This window comes from Lissotriton vulgaris, chromosome 2_2, assembly GCF_964263255.1.
Source record: "Lissotriton vulgaris chromosome 2_2, aLisVul1.2, whole genome shotgun sequence".
NCBI classification, from domain to species: domain Eukaryota; kingdom Metazoa; phylum Chordata; class Amphibia; order Caudata; family Salamandridae; genus Lissotriton; species Lissotriton vulgaris.
The window spans coordinates 90,825,217-90,845,853 of NC_141688.1; the positions used below are offsets into that span (position 1 = coordinate 90,825,217).

Consider the following 20,637-nt stretch of genomic DNA (forward strand, 5'->3'; position numbering starts at 1 on the left):
TACTATCCATGAGTAGAAAACCTCTGTCTAGTGAGATTCATGTGTCTCTATCACAAAAACAGCTCTACCACCTCTTGGTGTTAGGCCATGTTTTATAAGTTTTAGAGTGATGGTTCTCCTTAAATTTGGATCGATGATTATCGCATTTTCAAAAGTTTAATTAAAACCTGTATAATCAAAAGCTGCTGCGATATCGTCTGGGTACACAGGATAATTCTGTGCAGGCAGCGGTCGAGGATCTGCGGCAGATATCCACTTTGGATAACTTTCAGTTTTTCACTGACCTCTCTTTTAACAATGTGGTGCGTAGCGTACCCTCAGGGTCTCCCCTTGATCCTCTCCCCCATAAAGTCTGGAAGACCTTTCGCCAGGCCACTTTCCCCTGAATGCGGCAGATATGCAACCAGTCCTTAGAAGAAGGTATAGTTCCGAAGGGATGGAAGCAGACTGTGGTGACACCCTTGATTAAGAAGCCCTCACTGGATCTGACAATCTCAGCAAGTTTTAGACCAATCTCTCTTCTGCCATTTACGATTAAATTCCTGGAAAAGGCTGCAAGCAATATTTTATCTTGTTTCCTCGAGGATAATAAACTGCGGGATAAGAACCAATTTGGGTTCCGGCCGGGTCATAGGACCGAAACTGCTCTGGCCACCATGTTGGATAATCTTTGTATGCGGGCCGACAATGGAAATGTTACTGTCCTAGTACTTCCCAATATGTTGGCCGCATTCGACATGGTGAGCCATGCAATTTTAGTGGAAAGATTAGAGAAGATTGGGGTAAAGGGACGGGCTCTGCAGTGGTTGCGGTCTTATCTGGCAGGGAGACAGCAGGTGGTAACCTTGGCGCCGTTTTCTTCCTGTAAATCTTCGGTAGCCTATGTGGTACCACAGGGCTCTGCGATCAGCCCTATTCTTTTCAATATCTATTTGCAGCCTCTGTTTCCCATCATTAAATCATTCGGGGTTGACCTGGTCAACTATGCGGACGATACACAACTGGCGTTTTCCCTGGAAGGAAAACATGCAGTTTCAATGGAGAAGTTTCAGGAGTGTGTGCGTCAGACCGCAGGTTGGCTTCGGAGAAACTCCTTGAAGTTTAATGGGGGGATAACTGAGGTGCTGTATTGCTCTTCTGCTAAGATGCCTAAAGACATACCACTGGAGTTTAGGCTTACCCCTGAGGAGGAACCTTTGGTCCCTGTCAGCACGGTGCGCAATCTGGGGATTCTGATAGATGACAATCTCCAAATGGAGTCGCAGGCAAAAAAAGACAGCCAGCGTGTGCTTCTCTTTGATGCGCATGCTGCGCCAGATACTCCCAATACTTCTCATGGATTTACGCACTCTTGTAGTGAGAAGCACTGTGCTAAGCATACTGGACTACTGCAACTCCCTGTACTTAGGAGCACCACAGTACATCTTGCAGGGGTTGCAGAGAGTCCGGTCGACAGCAGCAAAATTGGTGTTAAATAGGCAACGTAGATCTTCTTCTACTCTTTCCCTGAGAGGTCTCCATTGGCTGCCTATCAAGGAAAGAGTCCACTTTAAATCGCTCTGTATGGTGCACAGAGCGGTACACGATTCGGGCCCAGTCCCACTACAGGAAATATTCACCTGGTACCTCCCCAAGAGGCAGCTTCGCTCCTCCAGTGCAAGTCTGGTAATTCCTTGATTCAAGCGTTCTAGGATTGGGGGAGGGCTTTCAGTGTGGCTGCTGCCCATCTTTAGAATGATCCTCCCCAGAATATCAGACAATTCAACTCCCTAATCGAGTTCAGAACTTTCTCAGGTTCACTCACATGATGGTTATTTCTCTAGTCTGAGCGCCAGGATACCCGTAGGGTGGCAGTCTGCGCTATGTAAGAACCACTTACATTATATTACATTACATTTACACCTTCGGTGTGATTATCCCCGTTTAGGGAATTTTTTTTAATGAAAGTTGCAGAGGGAACAAAGATAAGGTGCACAATATTTTGGAACACTGTATCCTTCAACGTTGAACAAACCAAAAAGCGAATACATAGAATTTTCGTCCTACTCAGCTATGGCGGATATTATCCCTACCCACTCCGGACGTCTTATGGAGTTTTATGAATAGAGGTCTCTGAGAAAAGCACGACAGAGTTACTTCAGTATCTAGCGTTAAATTACTGCCTTACTAAACCGTTGGGCGCCATGTAGTGTAGTTCCTATATCCCTGATAGGCTCTGCGCATTGCAATAATATACACTATAGTTTTGACATGGGACTGAGGTCAGTATGTCTCCATCGAGTTAATTAAGCATAATTACTTGTGTTGTTGTAGATGATTCTAGTACTCTAGTAAATACTCCCGATTTCATGCCCTTATGTGGTTATATCAAATCATACCCTTATACAGGCATAAGAATCATACCCATATTAAGACATAGCCAATGCAGTCCAAATACGGCAAGGCTACTCCCATAGACTCCTAGAAAGCACAACGCGTTCTTAAACAAACCAAGCCTCCAGCAGCCCGGGAATTCCCCCTGCTTCTGTATTGTTTTGTCCTAGAACTCCTGGAGTCCTGAAAGAACTGCGAGTTCTTAGTGACGTTGTATGTCCAACCTTACGTCAAACTCAGCACCTTCCAGGTATAAATATACCAGTATCTGCCTTAAGCAACACACGGTGGTTTGGAGCAGATCGGCTATCTACTTGCCCGACGCCCTGCTGATGCGAGTGCCGAAGGAAGCCGACCGTCCCTGCTGACGCACTGAGAGAGACGCTGTCTTTTCTCCTGCAGAGAAATCCAGCTCCAGTGTTTCCCTGTCACCCTTGCGGATTGCTGGGAGATCGAGTCCTGAGAAAGAGATACAAGACCTCCTTCATTCTATAACCAAGGTACGGAGCTGATTAGACCCACAGAGAATTCTTGATTCAGATTCTTGGCAAAAACTGTAACTTATCTACTCCTTCTCTGTACTAAGCTTAGGTTAGGTACACTGGGGTATTTTATAATACTCATTTTACTGTACTCACTTTACTTTATGACAAGTATTGCAATTGTGGCAATTCACTTCTCTTGCATGAGAAGGTAGACTGCTCAATAAATACCCTTTTTATTGAAAACGCCAGTCTCTCTATTTCTCTGCACTCCTGGTGAAACTAAGCATGCACGATTGACTGAGTGAAATAGCTATCTATTGTTTCCGCGACTCTGGAGATATACTCCTTATACTGGGGGAGCAAAGTTGTCATGTTTATGCGGTTGTCAGAAACTAATCCCTTCTTGTCTATTCAAGAAAGTTAACACCTTCTTGTTTACTGAAGAAAGTTTCTAGTGACCTCTGAGCTAGCTGGCATTTCATAATTAAGTCTAACATATTCAATAGAGACCTAGTCGACCTCAGTCCTACGTCTACACTGTCGTTTGTTATTCCAATGCGCAGAGCCTATTGGGAATATAGGAACTACACTACAGTGTGTGCCAGCTAACTCAGAGGTCACTGGAAACTTCTCGAATGAACAAGAAGGGATTCGTTTCTGACAACCGCATAAACATGACAACTTTGTGTCCCTTAAAATCAGAACAATCTCAGAATTGTGGAAAAAATGGATATCCGTTTCACTCAGTCAATCATGCATGCTTCGTTTCTACAGAGTTTACACAGAAATATGTAGACAGGCGTTTCAATAAAAAGGGTTTATTGAACAGTCTTATTTCTCATGGAAGAGATACAAACTGCTACAATCGTAAGACAGAATGCGAAGTATAATATGTACAGCATTAGCAGTAAGATGAAATAATACTGCAATAGCATGGCTTATAGCTATGACATATCTTCAGAAAAAATCCATACATAAATAACACAGGCTAAAATACTCATCTGGTGCTTCTAAAATAATCCTACCCCAGTGTACCTAACCTGAGTGTAGTATGAAGGAAGAAGTAGGTGCTGTTTAGCTATAGTCTAGTTTAGCTATAGTTGCCAAGATTTGCCAAAAGTCCCTCTAGCTTCTTGTCCGCTCCATACCTTAGAATGAGTGAGGTTGAAATCTCTTTCCAGGTCTCGATCTCTAACACCCTGCAAGGGTAGTCAGAAACACTGGAGCTGGATTCTCTGTGAGGAGGATGACAGCGTCTGGTCAGTGCGTCAGTTGGGGACTTGACTTCCTTCCGAACTTGCCGTGGCGAGCCGCGTCGGGCAAGTAGGCAGCCGAACCGTGGACCGTGATTCGCCATGGCAAGTTAAGGTATATTTATACCTTGATGGTGTTTAGGAATGCCAGTATTGACATAAAAATCAGGCATAAGAACGTCATGAATGAACCCCTAAGGAATAGATGTTCATGCAAAATAAATGAGTTCTTGGAGAAATCAATATGCAAGCAAGGGGAAGTCCTAGGGGTTTAAGAGTCTGGTTTTCCAAAAACTTGTTGTGACGGAGATGAACGGATGTAGGTGGCCATGCCTGTATTTGGTTAGCATGGAGAATACCTAAATAAGTAGAAAATTGGTGTGGGAGCACACTGCTTCACCTCCCAGCAGGGTTGCCCCTAAGCATCATGGCAGATGCAGTCCGACAAGCGAGTACACTTGCAAAGTTTTCAGAGTGTTTCACCAGGTGGGTGCAGATTAGTGCTGGCCATCTCTGGACACGTGTTCCTAGATTATTATCTGTCATCAGCAGAGATTAGGCATTATTTGGGGTTGCTGAGCAGGCTGCCGTATCCTTGGAACGTAGTATCTTTCCAGGCGCGCAGGTGCTTCTCTACGAGCTCGTCAGCCCACAGCGGCTCGAGGGAGCCTTCAAGTAGAAAATTGGTGTGGGAGCACACTGCTTCACCTCCCAGCAGGGTCGCCCCTAAGCATCATGGCAGATGCAGTCCGACAAGCGAGTACACTTGCAAAGTCTTCAGAGTGTTTCACCAGGTGGGTGCAGATTAGTGCTGGCCATCTCTGGACACGTGTTTCTAGATTATTATCTGTCATCAGCAGAGATTAGGCATTATTTGGGGTTGCTGAGCAGGCTGCCGTATCCTTGGAACGTAGTATCTCTCCAGGCGCGCAGGTGCCTTTCCACGAGCTCGTCAGCCCACAGCGGCTCGAGGGAGCCTTCAAGTAGAAAATTGGTGTGGGAGCACACTGCTTCACCTCCCAGCAGGGTCGCCCCTAAGCATCATGGCAGATGCAGTCCGACAAGCGAGTACACTTGCAAAGTCTTCAGAGTGTTTCACCAGGTGGGTGCAGATTAGTGCTGGCCATCTCTGGACACGTGTTTCTAGATTATTATCTGTCATCAGCAGAGATTAGGCATTATTTGGGGTTGCTGAGCAGGCTGCCGTATCCTTGGAACGTAGTATCTTTCCAGGCGCGCAGGTGCCTCTCCACGAGCTCGTCAGCCCACAGCGGCTCGAGGGAGCCTTCAAGTAGAAAATTGGTGTGGGAGCACACTGCTTCACCTCCCAGCAGGGTCGCCCCTAAGCATCATGGCAGATGCAGTCCGACAAGCGAGTACACTTGCAAAGTCTTCAGAGTGTTTCACCAGGTGGGTGCAGTTAAGTGCTGGCCATCTCTGGACACGTGTTTCTAGATTATTATCTGTCATCAGCAGAGATTAGGCATTATTTGGGGTTGCTCAGCAGGCTGCCGTATCCTTGGAACGTAGCATCTCTCCAGGCGCGCAGGTGCCTCTCCACGAGCTCGTCAGCCCACAGCGGCTCGAGGGAGCCTTCAAGTAGAAAATTGGTGTGGGAGCACACTGCTTCACCTCCCAGCAGGGTCGCCCCTAAGCATCATGGCAGATGCAGTCCGACAAGCGAGTACACTTGCAAAGTCTTCAGAGTGTTTCACCAGGTGGGTGCAGATTAGTGCTGGCCATCTCTGGACACGTGCTTCTAGATTATTATCTGTCATCAGCAGAGATTAGGCATTATTTGGGGTTGCTGAGCAGGCTGCCGTATCCTTGGAACGTTGTATCTCTCCAGGCGCGCAGGTGCCTCTCCACGAGCTCGTCAGCCCACAGCGGCTCGAGGGAGCCTTCAAGTAGAAAATTGGTGTGGGAGCACACTGCTTCACCTCCCAGCAGGGTCGCCCCTAAGCATCATGGCAGATGCAGTCCGACAAGCGAGTACACTTGCAAAGTCTTCAGAGTGTTTCACCAGGTGGGTGCAGATTAGTGCTGGCCGTCTCTGGACATGTGTTTCTAGATTATTATCTGTCATCAGCAGAGATTAGGCATTATTTGGGGTTGCTGAGCAGGCTGCCGTATCCTTGGAACGTAGTATCTCTCCAGGCGCGCAGGTGCCTCTCCACGAGCTCGTCAGCCCACAGCGGCTCGAGGGAGCCTTCAAGTAGAAAATTGGTGTGGGAGCACACTGCTTCACCTCCCAGCAGGGTCGCCCCTAAGCATCATGGCAGATGCACTCCGACAAGCGAGTACACTTGCAAAGTCTTCAGAGTGTTTCACCAGGTGGGTGCAGATTAGTGCTGGCCATCTCTGGACACGTGTTTCTAGATTATTATCTGTCATTAGCAGAGATTAGGCATTATTTGGGGTTGCTGAGCAGGCTGCCGTATCCTTGGAACGTTGTATCTCTCCAGGCGCGCAGGTGCCTCTCCACGAGCTCGTCAGCCCACAGCGGCTCGAGGGAGCCTTCAAGTAGAAAATTGGTGTGGGAGCACACTGCTTCACCTCCCAGCAGGGTCGCCCCTAAGCATCATGGCAGATGCAGTCCGACAAGCGAGTACACTTGCAAAGTCTTCAGAGTGTTTCACCAGGTGGGTGCAGATTAGTGCTGGCCATCTCTGGACATGTGTTTCTAGATTATTATCTGTCATCAGCAGAGATTAGGCATTATTTGGGGTTGCTGAGCAGGCTGCCGTATCCTTGGAACGTAGTATCTCTCCAGGCGCGCAGGTGCCTCTCCACGAGCTCGTCAGCCCACAGCGGCTCGAGGGAGCCTTCAAGTAGAAAATTGGTGTGGGAGCACACTGCTTCACCTCCCAGCAGGGTCGCCCCTAAGCATCATGGCAGATGCACTCCGACAAGCGAGTACACTTGCAAAGTCTTCAGAGTGTTTCACCAGGTGGGTGCAGATTAGTGCTGGCCATCTCTGGACACATGTTTCTAGATTATTATCTGTCATCAGCAGAGATTAGGCATTATTTGGGGTTGCTGAGCAGGCTGCCGTATCCTTGGAACGTAGTATCTCTCCAGGCGCGCAGGTGCCTCTCCACGAGCTCGTCAGCCCACAGCGGCTCGAGGGAGCCTTCAAGTAGAAAATTGGTGTGGGAGCACACTGCTTCACCTCCCAGCAGGGTCGCCCCTAAGCATCATGGCAGATGCAGTCCGACAAGCGAGTACACTTGCAAAGTCTTCAGAGTATTTCACCAGGTGGGTGCAGATTAGTGCTGGCCATCTCTGGACACGTGTTTCTAGATTATTATCTGTCATCAGCAGAGATTAGGCATTATTTGGGGTTGCTGAGCAGGCTGCTGTATCCTTGGAACGTAGCATCTCTCCAGGCGCGCAGGTGCCTCTCCACGAGCTCGTCAGCCCACAGCGGCTCGAGGGAGCCTTCAAGTAGAAAATTGGTGTGGGAGCACACTGCTTCACCTCCCAGCAGGGTCGCCCCTAAGCATCATGGCAGATGCAGTCCGACAAGCGAGTACACTTGCAAAGTCTTCAGAGTGTTTCACCAGGTGGGTGCAGATTAGTGCTGGCCATCTCTGGACACGTGTTTCTAGATTATTATCTGTTATCAGCAGAGATTAGGCATTATTTGGGGTTGCTGAGCAGGCTGCCGTATCCTTGGAACGTAGTATCTCTCCAGGCGCGCAGGTGCCTCTCCACGAGCTCGTCAGCCCACAGCGGCTCGAGGGAGCCTTCAAGTAGAAAATTGGTGTGGGAGCACACTGCTTCACCTCCCAGCAGGGTCGCCCCTAAGCATCATGGCAGATGCAGTCCGACAAGCGAGTACACTTGCAAAGTCTTCAGAGTGTTTCACCAGGTGGGTGCAGATTAGTGCTGGCCATCTCTGGACACATGTTTCTAGATTATTATCTGTCATCAGCAGAGATTAGGCATTATTTGGGGTTGCTGAGCAGGCTGCCGTATCCTTGGAACGTAGTATATCTCCAGGCACGCAGGTGCCTCTCCATGAGCTCGTCAGTCCACAGCGGCTCGAGGGAGCCTTCAAGTAGAAAATTGGTGTGGGAGCACACTGCTTCACCTCCCAGCAGGGTCGCCCCTAAGCATCATGGCAGATGCAGTCCGGGAAATCTATATACGGAATCTAAATTGACACACAACAGAAGGACATGCTGTCAAGTCTTCCTTAAAAGTCAGTTAATGTCCTTTTATGCTTAAGAGAATGTCACAGAATGGTCAAACCATGGCCTGATGGTACTCTGAAGACCCTGAAAATCAATGTGACAATATAATAAGGGTCGTAGTGAAGCTAATCACTCTGTTGTGCATGGCTTCCTTAAAAAACCTTGATTGTTTACAGCAGATTCTAAATCTGGTAACTTACTGCTATGATGTGTCAACAGTTGATAATAATACTGTTATCATGTCATGAAGACCAGCTTGTCTGTTTTGACTAAAAGCCAAAAGCTTAGCTGCAGGAAGGGGAAGGAAGGCAGGGAATGTGGTAAGGATTGGTTAAGGATGGCAGGTAAGGCATTTGTTTCAGTTGTGGGTCAGAGAGGAGAGGCCAATTTATGTTCGACTCCCCCATTACCTCTCTATCCCTGCGTAGCAGATGAAATCAGGGGCACATTATTTTAGGGGCAATACATAGTATAATATTATAGATGGATAAAAAGTGAATTACCTAGATGTTTTTCACCCTGACATTCTAAGTGACATCATAATTCCTCAATCTGCGCTCTTGTTATCTGACTGGTGTCACTCAGAACCACTCTGTGAAATAAAATCACTGTTACCCTTCTATAACTGTGTATGTTAACACTATTGTGGCCTATAGATCTTTTTAGAGAGAAAATGTAGGACTCTCTTTATGGTCTCGAAGCCACTAGAAAAGAGATGATATTGTATATTAAGACTATAACAAGCATTTACAATGCAATGGTTTTGCCTTTGTGAAAGTTAGAGCTATTGGCATTGCTCTTGACATTATTTTTATTTATGTTTTTTTTAAACATAAATAAATGGCATTGTCATTTACAATAGCAGGGCAGGGCACAGGGAAGGGGGGGCGAGGAGAGACAAAGGAGAGCTGCGGGCTCAGGGAAGGGGGGCGAGGAGAGATGAAGGAGAGCTACGGGCTCTTGTTGTAATGCTTCCCTGATTGGCCCCTTTTTCTGGGGTGTTTGGGCACACCGCATTCCACTGTCATCTGGCATTAGGAAAGTGTGAGCTATTGGTATTGTAAATGACAATTTTATTTTAATATGTGTTGGCTTTGAAAATAAATAAATTAATAGCATTGTTATTCACAAAGCCAATAGCTTACACTTTCCTAATGCGAGTGATATGGTGGTGTTTTAGAGTGATGTGGTGGTGTCCCAGAGTGATGTGGTGGTGTCCAGGAGTGATGTGGTGGTGTCCCCGAGTGATGTGGTGGTGTCCCCGAGTGATGTGGTGGTGTCCCCGAGTGATGTGATGGTGTCCCCGAGTGAGTTGGTGGTGTCCCCGAGTGATGTGGTGGTGTCCCCGAGTGAGTTGGTGGTGTCCCCGAGTGAGTTGGTGGTGTCCCCGAGTGATGTGGTGGTGTCCCCGAGTGATGTGGTCGTGTCCCCAAGTGATGGGGTGGCGTCCTTGAGTGATGTGGTGGTGTCACTGAGTGATGTGGTGGTGTCCCAGAGTGATGTGGTGGTGTCCCCTAGTGATGTAGTGGTGTCCCCGAGTGATGTGGTGGTGCCCCTGAGTGATGTGGTGGTGCCCCTGAGTGATGTGGTGGTGTCCCTGAGTGATGTGGTGGTGTCCTAGAGTGATATGGTGGTGTCCTAGAGTGATATGGTGGTGTCCTAGAGTGATGTGGTGGTGTTGTGATGCGTGCAGCAGTGTGTGGCGTGCAGCAGTGTGATTATTGCAGCAGCGTGCAGCAGTGTGAGGTGTGCAGCAGTGTGAGGTGTGCAGCAGTGTGAGGCGTGCAGCAGTGTGAGGCGTGCAGCAGTGTGAGGCGTGCAGCATTGTGAGGCGTGCAGCAGTGGGTGGCGTGCAGCAGTAGGTGGCGTGCAGCAGTGGGTGGCGTGCAGCAGTGGGTGGCGTGCAGCAGTGTGAGACGTGCAGCAGTGTGAGGCGTGCAGCAGTGTGAGGCGTGCAGCAGTGTGAGGCGGGGATGTTAAAGAGTCCGTCGTAAGTGGGCCGGAACAGAAATAGCTCAAATCAAAATGAGACCAAGAGAGATGAAATAGAGAGAAAGAAAACAAATGGAAAAAAAAATAAATAGAGGTTACGGGGAGGCGACTTGGAGAAAGAAGCGCAAAACTCCAGAATTCGAAGGGGGTGAAACGGAGAGTGACGAGGAAGTGAGATAGGATGAAGTGAGGTTCAAGGCAGAGTAATAGGAAAGACAGGAAGGGAGAGAGACAAAAGAGGCACAAGGCGAAAGAGAAATGAGGGTGAAGTAAATAGTGTGTAGACTGAAAGGAAAGTGGGACGGAGGGAGTGAAGGTTGCAAAAGAAAGACTGACAGTGAAACAGAGGATGAAACTGAGGAGGCAGAGCGGGCACACAGAGAAGAAAGACCTATGGAAAAGGGCAGACTGCGATCGGAGGGAAGGGTAATTGAGAGCCTGAAAGCAAACGGAAAGCGAGAGACTGTGGAATGCAGGCAGAGGATACACAGGAAGGGAGGACAATCCGGAAGAAAGAGTCTAGAGAAGAGAGATGGGGAATGGGGCAGACGTGGGAAGGGGAAGAAAGAGGCTGAAGGACCTACTAATAAAATAAAACAAATGTGCTGTTTGTATGTTTTCTCCTGCTTTAACAGTTATAGTGTTTGCATGAAGTTTAAAACATATAGTTACGGGGTATTATGATGCTGTTTCAGCATAGGTATTAAAAAAATACTAGTTAGCATTGTACCATAGACGCATTAAAAAAAATGAGTGCTGTTGCTAAAACAGAAGAAAGACAAAACGTTACGAAGATTTCAAAAGCCACAAACGTAAACAAAGCCCTGCAGGCTAAAAAGTGAATGCCACAAAAAGTTACTCAAAGGCATGTACTAATAACAAGCAGTGGCTGCGAAATCAAATATAAAACAAGCACGGAAGAGATTTTATAACAAGGAGACAGCAACAAAGAGCGTGGGGTGACGTGCTTTTATTTTTATGCTTTTGTCGAGGGCTTCCATCTAAATAAGAAACGCATTGTTTGTAAACCTTCAAGGCCATCAACCTGAAATGTTGTATTTATCGATATGATGTGGATTGGGTAATTGGCCAGGGAGGGAATGTGTGTGCATGTCTGAGCTGCGGTGCATTGAGGAAAAACAAGCTCTCGGCATGCTACAAAAGCTTTTACTTTTAAAAGGAAGCAATCTTTATTATTTGTGATAGTGAACTATGAAATTCTATATACCTTTGTGAGCTGGGCCAGGGATATGGACGAAGAGGAGTAATTGATCTGTTTTCAAAAACATTAAACAAACATTTTGAAGTTTCACAAAGTAAAGCAATGAAATAATTGTCACCTGCTCCGAAATAAAATACAATTAAAAACGGGAGGGTTTTCTTCTGAAGAATGTCCTCGAGAAAAGAACAGATTTGTAAAGTGGACACTTTTATGAATTATAATCAGATAGACTTTAAGGTGGTTCCCAGTGTTCTTCATGCTTGCAGGAGGGATAAGAAAATAACATTAGCTACACCAGATCAGCTTACTTGAAAAATGACGGCAACAAAGACAAACGAGAAGGCGTGCAGCGGACATCCCCTTCTGCCTAAAGCTGCCATCGGGCGCTGCGAGGTGAGGCAGACCTGGGGCAGGAGGCGGCCGCATGGAGGTGGCGGGACGCAGGAAGAGGTGGCCTGAGCTGCGGCCTGGGAGTCGGAGCTGCCGAACACCAGAGAGAGGCAGTGAGGCTCCGGTTGTGAAAGTGCACCGGGCGCCCTGAGAGGAGTCGGCCACTCCCAGGACTCGTGGAGGGGGCGCCGAGTGCCGTCAATGGCGGACCAGATTCGGGGGCGTTCTCGGCTTTTGGCTGACGTAGCGTGACGTCGCCAAAAGCCAAAAATTCTCGGGAACGCCCCCGAATCTGGTCCGAGATTGACGGACAGAGCCTTCTCCCAATGGCTAGCCTTTATTTATGGAGCTAGCCAATGGGAGACTGGGGCGGATACCCGACCCCACACACAAATCATAAGGTTTTTTGGCGCATGCGCACTACGTGCGCATCGCCAGTCAAAACCTAAAAAGCGGCAAGGGAGAAAACTGGGATACGTAGGAGAAAGATGGAAGAAACAAGTGAGGAGTAACGAAAAGAAATAAGGATGAAGTGTCTCAAAATGTGCCCATAAAATACAATAGGCCCTCCCACCTGGGAACCGTAAAGCAAGACCAAAGGGGTCAGATTTTTTAAATGTAACTAACATATATATGTAGGAACAGGGACCTCCTGCAAGCCAGAGGACTCCCCCGGGCAGCACGGTGAGCGCCTCCTCCCGCTGACAAGACAGGAAGGGCGGGGCGGGCAGCCTCCAGCTATGCAGGGCCTCTCAGACAGGAATGCTCCCACCCCCGCCAGGCCGCGTCCTGTCGCACCAAATAAGGAAGCGAAAGCAAACCGAGAGGACCGGGCCCGCCATCTTAGGTGGGGAAGACTGCCGCTAGCCGCAGGACTCTTCAGGCTGGCCGCCCCTCCTGACGCTGGGCCCACGAGCGAGGTGATCGCTACACCCTCAAAGGCCAGCCCAACACAGACCAAACGGGTTCACTCCTAGCATGAAGGGTTGGAGCTGCTTGAAGTTAAAGCACCCACAAATCAAGGCTCAGCGGCGACCGACTATCAATGAACACTCCCATAATGCGACTATTTGCACCGATAAGCCCATGGAAACTGTCACTGCACTACTCATATCAATCTCAGCATTGAAGTCGAGAAAGCTGGAGACCAATACGGGGCTGGGGCAAGCAACTCTACGAGACACTCATCCAAAGTTTGTTATAAACGGCAAATTAAGTGCTCACTCCACACAACATAGCACTATCAGTGTACCGAGGCAGGGGCGTAGCCCCCTACCCTTTAAGGAGCCCCGGGCAGCCACAAAGCAAATTAGTATTTGTGATAGTGGAGACTCAAGGAGTCACTCATCAAGCTATCCGGGGGTTGATCCTCATTTTGCGTTACGCCACTGTAATGAAAAAACACAAAAGTGCCATCTGTGTGCCCGAGGTACTGTCAATGTATGCACTGGACAGACGTGCCATCGTGTACTGTGGTATACACCGTCACCACAAGAAGACCAGCAAGTTCTGTTCTTGCTACGATACTTAATATCCCCTACTAGGGTTGCTTCACAGGGGCTCGGATACTAATCTGCAGCGAGAGGCTAATACAATGTGCACATCTGGCTACGGAAACAACTATTTTCTTCATGTGAAAAGAGAATTGGGGTTCACACCTTTCCGATGTGCGACTTTAGCTCCAACATGTACAGATAGTGAATGGCCAGAGCAAGGCTTGAACAGGCACCTAAATCCATATGCATCCCAGAAACAGAACGTAATGCCAGTCAGAATTTACATCTAGACTACTGCTTCAAAGCCATAACATGCAGCTCAGATCAGTATAAAGAGCAGTCGGGGACATAACAGGGAAACCCAAGAAAGCCATACAGCATCCCCACACAGGGCACCAAAGTGTACCTTAAGGGGTGAGTTGTAGCGAACACCCTGTGACTGACACAGAACCAGTCGGGAGAGTATCGGAGGCCTTTGCACCCCGAGTATCCCCATGGTTTGTGGGGAGATGCAAAGCATCGCCACAGATCAGGGCAGTGTCATGGCATTTTATCCCTCAACTAAAGTGGCCTCTGCTCCATGGGGGCGGGGGCAATGAGCAAGCTATGGGGCTGCGGTTCCAGCTTTGTACCAATTAGATTTTCTGTTGCGCCCCCCCCCCCAACCAAGGAATTTACACTGCTCTCAATAAGGCATTATCATGCTTTTTGTAAAAATATTGTTTACACTAGGTTTTTTCGTTGGTGTAAAATTGCCACTAGGATTTATTCACAGCTATATTAGACAAGGGGTCCCAAAAATAGGTTTAAAACCACTGAATCTACAGCCAGACCTGTCAATAGACCAAAAGATTGATGCTTTAGGGTACCAATGACCAGGCCCACCGTGATGGTGAACCAATTTATTCGGAAGGGTTGACCCAATAATGCAACATATTCTGTATCCCCCCCCCCCACCATTTTGTAATTTTAACTAGGCTTGGGCAAAATTTTAACTAAGGTGAAGTAATTGTGGTAATTCTGTGTTACTCTGACATAAAATTAAATCCATTTGCATAATCATGAGTAATTTGGCTTAAAAATCCTACAGCAATAACAAATTTAGGAAGCAAGAGCAACTGCTGGTTTTCGTGGTCTGTTGGATTTAGCGCTATTTTCTTAGTGCAAAATGCATCCCAGTGCCCATTTTGAATGCAAGGGTGCCTTTTGCGCTAAGAAAATGGCACTAAATGATGGGTTATGCCTGCACTGGAGTGTAACTTTGCTGTAATTTTGCATAATTACGCGAACACCCGTTTAACATCTAAATGCAGCAACCAGTAGTTGAAAGGTGAACACTTAACCTTTGCTAAAAGTAATTACCAGTGACTGTGATAAATTTAAGCACGTCACGCATTAACCTTTTTCGAGGTAAGACACACAAGGTATGGCAGATAAGCCCAAACATGGATCCCGCAGTCAGTGTGGCACTGGAATCAATCTGCATCTCACAGATGAGGACCAATGGATGGATACTGCTTGGGGGTGCTTATGTTCTCTTCTAGAAGTGAACCTAGCCCAACAGCTCAGTCGAGATAGTTTCCATATAAGCAGGACCAAGTCACAGATCTAGCCTATGTCTAATATCTTACTGGGCAAGAAAAAAAAAAACAGCGGACTGAAATGTGCCACAAGCAAGACACCAGTTGCTGTTAGTTAAAGCATTCCACCCATCACATTGTTGCTTTATATTATAGGGTATGTACTAGCCAAATAACAATTCAGCCATATTCTTACTCCTGTGGCCAATAGCGATAGACCGGTCCGCGGAACCATCCATGACATGTGTGGGGGTCCCCACCACTGGGGCTCTCAATCATCACCTTAAGGCGATCTTACGTTGTCATAATGCACTACAGAAAGAATCAACTTATGAAGTGTTAAAATGCACACCGGAAACAGGCACTGGACAGGGGATGACGAATGAAAACTCAATCATGTTAGTGTAATGGGGAGCACTGCAACTACACAACTAAATCACACGGTCCACAAAGAAACAAAGATGCCAGATCAGATGACGTGGGCCCCATTCTAAGCCTAAACACTTACCAGTGAGCTGGTCTGGGGTGAACTCAATCTACAGAGAGCAGAAGAAAGAAAGATGGGGGTGAGGATACAGGAAGCAGGGTGGAAGGCTTGACAGAATCAAGAGGAAAGACGACGCACCTTTCTAAACGTCACACACCACATGAAAAAAAGGAAATTCTTTATACTTACCAATAATCTGGTCTTCGCCGAAGTCACTCTGTTTGGAGCAAAACACAATGGTGAGTTTACGTAACTCTTGGTCTCAATGGCTACCAGCGAGACCCACGACCTAAATAGGCCCTGGCGTCAATATACTATTAAAGAGATTTTTTCACGCCCAAAGCACAACATATCAGTTCAGTCTAGTACAGGGTTAAGCTGGCACCAGTTTACGGGTGCACGTAATTAAGAGGGGGTGGGTGTTCTGCAGCAAATGGAGCAGTGAACCCAAATCCTAAACTGTCCACACCTCGTAGCTACCGCGGGTTCAGGCCAGACGTAATAGCTCTTCATGTTTTAGACAGGAACGCATTATTTGTTACTCAATTGCAAGGCCTCTCCCAAGACTAAAACTTGAAAAGCCTGTCTTACTGAGCCGACTGCGGCTTCTGACGCGATTTAACCCCCAAATGATGATCAACAAGCCCTGCGACTCTGAACGCAGGCCTCCATCTCCCCGTGCAGTTTACGCGACTCTGCTACGAAAGCCCTTTTCAAATATTCCCTGCATTAGACACTTCTTGCTCTACATGCCATCATTACCCCAGACCCGGCATCTGTTTTCCTATGCCAGTCGGCCGAGCTCCGGTGTACTGCCCTCTGTCTTGAAGAGCCACACCCTACACTAACCTCTGAGCGCTCCCTACTGTCACCAGGCCTCCGTCTGCTGCCTTATTATATTAATCGTACACGCTATAAAGATATTTCTCTCTGGGGTGCCGTGTTTGTACAGCCTTTAAGCTCGCTGGCCTTCCTGTGAGGCTCCGGTTGTGAAATTGCACCGGGCGCCCTGAGAGGAGTCGGCCACTCCCAGGACTCGTGGAGGGGGCGCCGAGTGCCGTCAATGGCGGACCAGATTCGGGGGCGTTCTCGGCTTTTGGCTGACGTAGCGTGACGTCGCCAAAAGCCAAAAATTCTCGGGAACGCCCCCATATCTGGTCCGAGATTGACGGACAGAGCCTTCTCCCAATGGCTAGCCTCCATTTATGAAGCTAGCCAATGGGAGACTGGAGCGGATACCCGACCCCACACACAAATCATAAGGTTTTTTGGCGCATGCGCACTACGTCCGCATCGCCAGTCAAAACCTAAAAAGGAACGTGGCAATATAATGCCAGTTTATAAGATGGGTTGTGAGAAGGCGTTTTCACTGACATGCTTTAACCAGAACATTTCACGTATCAAGAATATATATACATGTGTGAAACATTTAGGACTGCCTGTGGTTTTGTTTTGTGAATTAAATTATGTGTAGTGTCTTATCTACCTGTTCTATAGAGTGGAATGTTAACGATGTTAGTCACAACCTATGTCATTATGACTTATATCTTGGGGATTAAGATTCTGAATGTGAGTTGAGACTGGAGGGCTGAAGGTGGTGTTATTTCTCATTATCTCAAACCCAAGATTAAACCACACACCTTTTTTTAACCTGTTCACACGTGGTTTGTAATCATGACATAGTCCGATTGAGATCTCTCGCAGCAGCTGGCTGAGTCTATGCTCCGCTGCTTGGAATGGTGACCTTTTAGCGAATGTCATTCAGAGCGGTGAGGACTGAAGCCTCTTGTGGATTGGTGGAACAAATTGACACCGTCATTAAAAAGATTCACGTAGGTATGATTCTGCACCAGACCTCTTTCTGATTGGATACGAAGTGTAAAGTGTCCCCAGTGACATTGGGTTTGTCACGCCACCACCGGGAGGTGCAGCAGTTTTAGCTCTTATTCATTCAGAGTGTAGCAGGTAACAAGATGAGGGAAGCCACTTGAAGTGATGCTCCTAAGCTTCAAACCACATTCCTACCAGTGATGTACCGAAAATGTGCCATTGGGAAGAAAAAGAAAATGTATTCCCTATACAGCCATCAGCAACATTAGGCCACATAGGCCCCGATTACAAGTAATGCAGATTTAATTGCTCGGATCCTGAGTGTCTGGGATTATTGTTTCCGGTCAATATCCCCACACGCATATCCTACTATTATAAGTTACCTACACGGAATGGGGTATAAATTAACCCTGGGCGTAGTTCGCGGAGTCGGACTCCGCGGAGCTACGCGAAGACGTAGTTGCACTCCGCGAACTACGCGTAGCTCCGCAACCATGCGGAGTTGCTTGCTGGGCCCGTTCGCGCGCCGTTTTTCGTCTTCGGGAGCGCGGTGCGCGTGTTCGGGGCGTTGCCTGCATGCTCGGGATGGCTAGCGCGCTAAATTACCCCAGAGGTTTGTCCCGCCTGCTTGCGTTCCCTTATTTCCTGTTCCGGGTCAATTAACGTGGTCGCGTTGTGCAAGACATGTTCGGGAACTCATCTTCTCGTTCGCGCGTCCTTATGGCTTTATCGCGCTTCCAATGACGTTATCGCGTTCGCACAGTCGCACGGGAGGGTTTACAAACATGGTGGCAGACGCGACCGGGAAAAAGCGAACGCAGAACCAAGGTAAGCCATTGCCGCGCACGCGATAATGTTATTTAGCGCGCGACAATGTTATTTAGCGCGCGACAACTACGCTCCGCACCGGATAGCGGAGTTATCGGCAGCTACGCGAACTCCGCGGAACGCGGAGTTGCCAAAACTCCGCAAACTCCGCAAACGGAGCGTAGTTCTTCGCCCAGGGTTAGTATAAATGCGCAGACCAGTTGTTTTCTGGGCGAGATTTCTAGTTCTGTGTGATTAGCTCAGCTATTTGCCATCTGCACCAAGCGGGTGCTAAATGGGAGCTGGAAGGGTGTTGGGTGAAAGTAATGGAGGGTTGTGGAGGGTGGTACTTTGAAGGGGTGGATGTGGCCTGGCAGTGGGGACCACCGGCTGGTAATTGTCCCGTGGAGTAAAAATAGGGAAAGAAACGTGTATGCAGTAGGATGTTGGAAACAAATCTAAATATTTGTAACTTAACGACTCATTTATAAAACAGAGCAGAGGTAGATGGAAGTTCATTTTTAGCGTGGCTAGAGCTGGCTGAACTAAAACTGGGTAAGCCCAGTGTGGCTTATGGGATGCATATTAGGACAGAGATTTACATTTCACAGGTTCTGGCAGTGGTTACATAGGACTGAACGTGAGAAGAGCTGTTTTTCTGTAAAGCCATTGAATAGAACCAAGGTAAAGCAATAGATGTGGTTCATTAAACAAAGTCACAAAACCTTTTTCAACAAGAGATTCATAGGCAAATCATGGTGTGGGGCTTTCAGTATTGATAGGGCTGGGAAAATCCAACCGAGAAAGGACAATGTTATATTATGTTATTTTGCACAACTTTTAAAGTAGTCTGGTTTGAAGGACATACCGAAACTTAACAATGGAGAAGCTAGGGTTCACGCACAGAAAATCCACACCTTTGCAGCCTTCATAATGTTAAAAAGTCGTCTTTGAGTATCAGTGATGCTGGATTGGGTGCTTCATGGTTCACTTGAGCTTACTGAATGACCCCCAACCTCCAGTCCAACTTCTTTCAAGAGAATAAACATATAACCATGTAGAATTGAATGGTTTATCTTTTCTGGGAGGGCTGTTTGTCAGAAATATATTATGGGAAATTGTGTTTTTGTTAGTAATAGGCTCTTTGAGCTCTGTACAATTCATTAAACTCTCCTTGCTTACCACAGTGGGACCAATGCAAGTACTCAAGCATACTAATATAATAACTTCCCTTTTAGGAGGGTTAATGACCAATGGGGAGATACAATCAGTCTAAAATGAGCCAAGCTGATGGGGTTTCAGTGGAAGTACTTATAAGTTAGTTAGAACATGAGCATACACCTGTTGTAATCGAGGTAGTTGGACACACTTGAGGCCCTGACTTAAGGAGTGTAGATCTGACTAGAGTTTAGTGTAAGAGTTAGATGATAGAACCATGTGTAAGGGGATAAAAGTAACAGAAATAATAAAGTTGGTTGACCTCTGTAGACACCAGTGGTGAGGCCTGCTCAATTCTATATAGCTTTACCACTAACAGTGACAACATGTCCCATGATCTTGCAGAATGTGATGGAGGCCCTTGGATCTGAGGAGAAACAACACACAGAGCTGGAGGCGGAAGGTCAGCGCCTGCGAGAGGAGCTGAGTAGAAAGCAAGGCCCAGAGGGAGGCGAGGCCGCAACGCAGGCACTCAGGACCGCGCTGGGCGAGAATATGGATACGGTACGTCTGCTCAGAATACAGTAGTGACCTCCTGAAAGATGCTGGGATTTCCAAACTTTATGGGGAGATTTTAATGTTAGCCCTTGTTGTCTGTTGAATGTTCAGTGCTTGTAGTATTCAGTAACAATCTGATTTCTTGAAGAAACCAGAATCTTTTCATCAATTAAATTCATGTGCCAATAGGGAAGTAGATGGAGATTGGTGGTGTTTTGCTGGAGATGCATTTCAAGAGCAGTTTATGACAAACACATTGTCATCTTAATATTCAATACAAAGTGCATGGATGTTGGATATTCAATTCTTTTAAGGTAAAGAAAGTGTGGGGCATGGATGTAGGATAAAGTAGAAGGGAAGGACAAAAGTGAGGGAAGGTGTTAGGGCGAGACAAAGGGGGAAATAATTTTGAAGGGATGGATGAGAGGTAGAAGAGAAGAATAAAGAAAATAACAAGGAAGGATGAAAATTAAGAAAGAAGAAAGAGTTACATGAAGGGTCTGAAGAGGTAGAAAGGAGAGAATGGAAAGAAGGAGAGAAGCAGTGAATGGTCATTGCCTATGAGGAGTGGCCTGGGTGGACAGGTAGATAGGTGGACAAATGGATTGACAGGCGGGGGCTTAGGCAGGCTGCTGGATGTAGTTATTTATTTGTATTTTCAGTGTTTTACATAGCACAAACAAGCCACTTTGGGTGACAGAGTGTTATATCTTAATCCTGTACTCCCCTGTGCCCAGGTTATCTCTCCTGCGCGAGAGCACCCATTGTCACCTCACCCCCTCCCATTGGTTCCCCAACGTTCCACCT

The 20,637-nt window shown here is 47.3% G+C and overlaps 1 protein-coding gene across 1 annotated transcript in view; it reads left to right on the forward strand.

Moving 5' to 3' along the window:
• LOC147729064 (uncharacterized) overlaps positions 1 to 20,637 on the forward strand; it is a 274,377-nt gene that overhangs the window by 209,152 nt on the left and 44,588 nt on the right. Inside the window, exon 25 of the mRNA XM_086959346.1 lies at positions 19,678 to 19,836. Coding sequence (XP_086815472.1) covers positions 19,678 to 19,836 — 159 coding nt within the window. The remainder of the gene's footprint in view (positions 1 to 19,677; positions 19,837 to 20,637) is intronic.